Source organism: Coffea arabica, chromosome 5e (genome assembly GCF_036785885.1).
Source record: "Coffea arabica cultivar ET-39 chromosome 5e, Coffea Arabica ET-39 HiFi, whole genome shotgun sequence".
Classification (NCBI taxonomy): Eukaryota; Viridiplantae; Streptophyta; class Magnoliopsida; order Gentianales; family Rubiaceae; genus Coffea; species Coffea arabica.
In genome coordinates, this window is record NC_092318.1 from 6,877,590 (window position 1) to 6,884,273 (window position 6,684).

General features: G+C 37.4%; 1 protein-coding gene and 1 non-coding gene across 2 annotated transcripts; one reads left to right on the forward strand and one right to left on the reverse strand.

Moving 5' to 3' along the window:
* The first annotated feature begins 3,488 nt into the window (after positions 1–3,488).
* Positions 3,489–6,065, forward strand: LOC140006870 (uncharacterized). Its single transcript, XM_072049540.1, has one exon. It carries the CDS (start codon positions 3,489–3,491, stop codon positions 6,063–6,065), a length of 2,577 nt encoding a protein of 858 aa, XP_071905641.1.
* Positions 3,876–3,982, reverse strand: LOC113688688 (small nucleolar RNA R71). The gene has a single exon (XR_003448052.1). It is a non-coding gene; the product is annotated as a small nucleolar RNA R71 (small nucleolar RNA).
* Positions 6,066–6,684: the final 619 nt, after the last annotated feature.

The following is a 6,684-nucleotide window of genomic DNA, read 5'->3' on the forward strand; positions in this document are numbered from 1 at the left end:
GAGATTCCAAGGTCTTGGTGGAGTTATTTTGGAGAAGGAACCACTAAGCTACTATCTTTTGTGAGGTATCAAGGTATGGTGTGTAAAGATTCATTGTTTGTTTCCAATAATGGTGAATTAGTGACTTGTGATGGTTAAAGAGATGGTTTGATGGATTATATTTTGAGTTGTGGTTGAATTGATGAACTTTTATAATTTTTGGGGATTTTTCTGTTTTCATATGAACATGATTGTGTGGCTATATATGATGATTGGAAATGATGTTTAAGAACTCTATGAGGTGGAAAAGTGGATAATTGCAAGCAATTTCTGTTTTGGAAGAAATCTGGAAATTTAGGGTTCTAATGGTTACATTCTGCCCGAATTTATAGCTCATAGATAGAGGCCGAATTGGCCTTGGATTAAAACATGAAAGTTGTAGGGAATGATATTTTAGAGGTGCCTACAAAATGTCAGGTCAATCGGAGTAGTGTAGAATGAGAAAAGTCGAAATTACTATTGCTGTTCTGGTTTTACTCGAATTTGGGAATTGCTTCTGTAATTGGTTGTTTTGGTCAGGAATGCTTCCGAATTGGTTGTTGAGGTCTTCTGATGAAATTTATCCCTGTTTCTTAGCTTTCATCTGGTTTTGGAATTTCTGGATTTGGACTTGGATAGCCTGCTTTATGATGTTTCCGCTAGAATGCGTTCTGTGAATCTGTTTTTCCGGTTCTGGTGTAGTTTCTTGCATTTTTGACCTGGTTACACTCGAAACTGGGTTGAGTGACCTTCTGTAATAGTGTACCCCTATCTCTTAGCTTCGAAATGGTGGGTCTTGGACCTTCATCCGACCATCGTAGCGCCTTTGATACCATTACCGCAAAATGACGTCAAAACTGTTTTTCTGGTTTTGAGCTTAACTTTCATTTCCGGACTTTTCCCTAGCTTGACTTGTCTTTGTACTACTTGGAGTTTGCTGAATGGCTATTGGATGAACTTGTTGTTGTGTGTGTACCTTTGGGTTGGAATGAGGAAATAATGAAGCCATGATGGCTGGAAAAGTTAGCAAATTCAGGGGAAGTGCTGTCCGAACTTTGAAGGGATTTGTTTGTATTGAGTTTGTGATCTAAGACTTGGATTTGAGCAAGGCAATGTTATATGCTGGATGATTTCTGAGCCGTGGAGGTGAGTGACCCTAAACTATTTCCAAAGTACTTGTGAAATGTTTCTTGCAGTAATTATTCGATTGCATATCATGCGTGCTTGCATGTGAATTCATGACATGATTTGGCTTCAATGAATTCTGGGAAAGTCTTGTGCTGGACACCAACGTCTCCACCTTGTTTATGGTTCATGTTCATGGTTATCTGGAGCACCGATGTTGCTCCTACTTTCGTGAGTTCGTGAGTTAGTGTTAAATGAAATATTTGAGCGTTGGGTGTTCAAGTGCTATGATTTCACCGGCTCACGAGAGCACTAAACGGACATTTGATCTCTGAATCATGACATCATCGAAATCATCGAAATGCAACATTGTGAAATATATTTGCTTAATGATTTTGCTGGTTACTCGCTGAGCTTCTAACTCACCCCAAAAATATTTTATTCCCCTCCACAGGGCTCAAGGCGAAGGCAGGACTTGTTGTGCTTATTCACGTGAATGGATGGCCTTTATGTTGTACAATTTGGATTTGGAATCATTTTATGTATAGTTGGGATTGTTTCCGCTGCATTTGTGACATGTAATTTTTGGAGAATTTGATGTATATTGGAGATTTATATTGTAATATTTGAGGTTTATTCTTGTAATTCATTTGAGGATTGTAGTGAACGACTGAGTCCCGGCGAGAGTTGGGCAGGCGGCCCGCCGAACCCTCTGGTTCGCCTTAGGGGGAGGTGGGGTTGTCACAAGGAGTGTATCCGAGGTCAGACGATCCGACCTCGGATCCATCATGGGAAGTCCTCGGATCCGGAAGATCCGAGCTTGGATCCATTTTCACCTCTCGAATCCAAGGTTGGGATCTGTCTCTCTCTTCAATAAGTGGCACAGCAGTTTTTCTTTACTTTTCTCACAACTTTTTCAGCTATTTTGAGGGACAGAAATCGGTGGCACATGCTTCTGCAACAAAAGAGAAGACCAAATGAGTTGTAGATAAAAGGAAACATCATATCTTTGACTTCTTTTTACAAAATCTGAGTGGAGGAAATTATGAAGTGAGAGGAATAGACTTTCTACCACCTTTTATGCAGAAACACAAGGAAGAAGCAAAGAGAACCATACGTAACTAGTTTTCCTTCTTGTAACCGGTTTCTCTCTAGCTAGGAGTCTTTGGAGAAGCATTTAAAGTTTTCACTTGTAATCATTTTGTACAAGAACATAGCAGAAATTGGAGGGCTTCACCATCAATTGGCTAAACTTTCTTTTATCTTTCTTGTACTTGTACTTTATGATATTTTGCATTAATAAACTTGTGAGTTTGATTGTTAAATCATTCATGAGTAGCTAATTTTCTTTATCTAGGGAGTAGATGAAACTTATGGCTAAATAACATGAGTTGAATGTGATTTGCACTTGTTATATCTTGTATTAACTTGTCTACTTGTGTAGCTGTGATTACTTGTTATTGATGATCACCAATAGCATGTTTATAGTTGCTATTGTTCAATGAGAATTGGTAGTAACAATGGAAACACATGAGTAGAGCTTAAGTTGTATGTTCATGAAAATAGAAATACACTTAAGTGGATTACTTAGCATTTCATGAAAGAAAACAAAGGAGTATTAGTATTTCACCATGAAAATAGGGAAAACTAAACTACTCTAAGCCATTTCATCATGAGAATGAGACTTGGTAATTTTGAAAATAAATCTCTAGTTAAACAAGAATAATAACAAGAGATAAATCCATTCATTTGTGTTGTTTATGTCATAAGTGGAATCGACATCCCTAAATTCTTCCTTGAGTGAAATTTCTCCATTTGCATTTAGTATTTGTTAAACTAGATTTGTATATCAGATTTGTAGATTATAGCAATATACTTTCTCTACTCAAATTTATTGTAAGTCTAAATAATAGAGAAAAATAAGGGCCTAGTACTTGTTTAATTTGCTCCTCGTGGGATCAACCCGATACATACCCTACATTACGATTTCAGCCTGTATACTTGCAGCTAATGGGTATAAAAATCGGATTTAAACTTGCATTGATAAAAAAAATTTCGTCAAGTTTTTGGCGCCGTTGCCGGGGAACGGCAATATTATGGCCTAATCATCTCTATTAATCTAGATATTTTCATTGTTTTTATCCAAGTTGTTGAATTAAATCTACAAAAATTTCTCTTGTTTTTATTTGTAGTGTATGCATCGATCAAATCGAGAAGTTGCACTTTTCGATTCTAAAATTGAGAGGACACTAAGGAGATAAAGGAGGAATACACCACATCAAGAGGAACAAAAGATTTGGTAACCGATAGAGGAAATCTTGATAGAATTACTATTTGAGGAGGAAATGGCGGAAAATGACCCAAATAGGCGAATTCTACGAAATTTTGCTTTACCGAGAACACAAGATTCTCAAACTAGCATTCTAAGGCCAACAGTAAACGCTAATAATTTTGAGATAAAACCATCACTGATTCAAATGGTACAACAATCTCAATATGGAGGTAATGCTACCGAAGACCCAAATTCTCACTTGTCAACATTTCTTGAAATCTATGATACAATTAAGCTTAATAGTGTTAGTGATGATGCAATTAAACTTCGATTGTTTCCATTTTCACTAAGGGACAAGACCAATGTTTGGTTACAATATCATTCTCCAAACACTTTTACTACTTGGGTTGAATTAGCCAAGGCTTTTCTTAATAAATTCTTTCCACCTGGAAAAACTGCTAAACTTAGAATGGATATAACTAGTTTCTCTCAACAGGAAGGAGAGACATTGTACGAAACTTGGGAGCGCTATCGGGAATTGCAACGAAGATGTCCTCATCATGGTCTACCAGATTGGCTAGTAGTCCAAACATTTTACAATGGTCTCACCTATCCAACAAAGACGCATGTAGATGCGGCAGCGGGAGGAGCATTGATGGGAAAAACAGCTGAGGAAGCTCAACAATTGATTGAAGAAATGGCTGCTAACAACTACCAATGGGCAAACGAAAGAGGTAATACAAGGAGAACCGCAGGTATTCTCGAAATAGATATCTTGAATATGTTAAGTGCAAAAATGGATAATGCGGTTAAGATGCTTAATAGGCAAGTTGATTCTAGTTCTAATCAAGGGGTAGTTATTGCATGTTGTACCACTTACGGCGGAGATTGTGATGATTTTATGTGCTCTAGCAGTGAACAGGTTCAATATCTCAACAATTACAGCCGTCCACCCCAAAATAATCCATACTCCAATACTTATAATCTAGGATGGCGAAATCACCCGAATTTTGGATGGAAGGATCAAAGGAACCAACAAAGACCAGTTAATCCACCGGATTTTCAACCGAAGCAACCACTTCATGAGTCCAAACCAGTTTGGGAATTGGCAATTGAGAAGCTGGCAAATGTATCAAATGATAAAATTGAAAAATTAGCCAGTGCCACTACTCAACAGTTTGAAAGAATTGAAGGAAGGATGGACCAACTAACCAATATGTACAGGAATGTTGAGGTCCAATTGGGGCAAATAGCAAATGCGGTAAACAATCGCAATCAAGGGGACTTACCTAGTAAGACTGAGGTGAACCCAAGGGAACATGTGAAGGCTATAACCCTCCGTAGTGGTGAGGAATTAAGTGAGCTGCCGGTAGTTGAAAGTGGAAGAGAGTTTGAAAGAAGAGAAAATAAGCAATTGAGTGAGTTAGGAGAGGAAAGCAAGAAAATCAAAGGGAAAGAAAAGATGGAGGAAAATGAACCACAAATGGGAGATACAACACCAATTCCTCCACCAGTGCCATTCCCTCAAAGATTGAAACCTTCGAGAAATGACAAAGAATTTAAGAAATTTGTCAACATTTTTAAACAATTACATATTAATATACCTTTTGTTGATGCGATTTTGCAGATTCCTTCATACGCAAAGTTTCTCAAGAAGATAATGACCAAGAAAAGGAAGTTGGTAGATAGTGAGACAATTGCATTAACGGAAGAATGTAGTGCAATCATACAAAACAAATTGCCACCCAAGTTGAAAGATCCAGGGAGTTTCACATTTTCTTGCACTATTGGTAATGTAGAATTTTCTAAAGCACTTTGTGACCTTGGTGCAAGTGTGTCATTGATCCCTTTAACTGTGGCTAAGCAATTGGGGTTGAAAGAGTTAAAGCGTACTAACATTTCCTTGCAATTGGCTGACAGGTCTATTAGACATCCAATGGGCATATTGGAGAATGTGCTTATTAAAGTGCAGAAATTCATTATCCCTGTTGATTTTGTTGTCTTAGACATGGAGGAAGATGTAAATGTACCTATTATATTTGGTAGACTATTTCTGGCCACCACAGGTACAATAATAGATGTTAAACGTGGTAAGTTCAAGTTCCAAATTGGTGAAGAGGAAGTGGAGTTTGATCTAAGTAAAGTGGAGAAATATCTCTCTTTTACTGACCATGTTTATTCTGTTGACATATATGATGAATTGGCATTAGAGATGAGTCAAGTTAATCTTAATAATGATTCTCTTGAACTTTGTCTTAATGGTATAGGTATACAGGAGGAACAAGTTGAAGAAATGACTGAATTTTTGCAGGCACAGGTTCCTTACAAAAGGAGAAATGCATATGAGGAGTTAGGACTGAGCAAAGGGCTACCTCCGCCATCATGTGAGCAAGCACCACAGCTTGAGCTTAAGCCGCTGCCTAAGCACCTCAAATATACATTTCTTGGAGAAAAAGAGACTTTGCCTGTAATCGTCAATGCAGCATTAGATAAGAAACAATTAGACAAGCTATTACGTGTTTTGAGGAAGCATTTGAAGGCTATAGAATGGACAATTTCTGATATCAAAGAAATTAGTCCAATTATTTGTATACACAGGATTTTATTGGAAGAGAACTCTAAACCAGTGGTTGAAACTCAAAGAAGATGATTGGCCGGATATGAATTTTATTGTTTCTTGGATGATTTTTCAGGATACAATCAAATGGGCATTGCATCGGAAGATCGAGAGAAAACAACATTCACTTGTCCTTACGGCACATTTGCATTTCGAAGAATGCCGTTTGGATTGTGCAATGCACCGGTCACCTTCCAACGATGTATGATGGCAATTTTCTCTGATTTTAATGAGAAAATTATGGAAATCTTTATGGATGATTTTTCTGTATTTGGATCTACTTATGATGATTGTCTTAACAATTTAGATCTAATTTTGCAGAGATGTGAAGAAACACACCTTGTACTCAATTGGGAAAAATGTCATTTCATGGTTTGTGAGGGTATTGTGCTAGGCCACAAAATTTCTTCAAAAGGTATTGAGGTTGATCAACCCAAAATAGAGGTTATTGAGAGAATGCCTCCACCTACCAATGTGAAAGGCATTCGAAACTTTCTTGGACACGTGGAATTTTATCGGCGATTTATTAAGGATTTCTCCAAGATTACTAAACTTTTATGTGAATTACTTACAAAAGATGTTCTTTTTCACTTTAATGATGATTGTTTACTTGCTTTTAATAGGTTGAAGAAGGAACTTGTCTCCGCACCCA

Bases quoted from the DNA above. Each gene is read 5' to 3' on its own strand.
- LOC140006870 (XM_072049540.1), top strand. From the start codon at position 3,489: ATGGCGGAAAATGACCCAAATAGGCGAATTCTACGAAATTTTGCTTTA.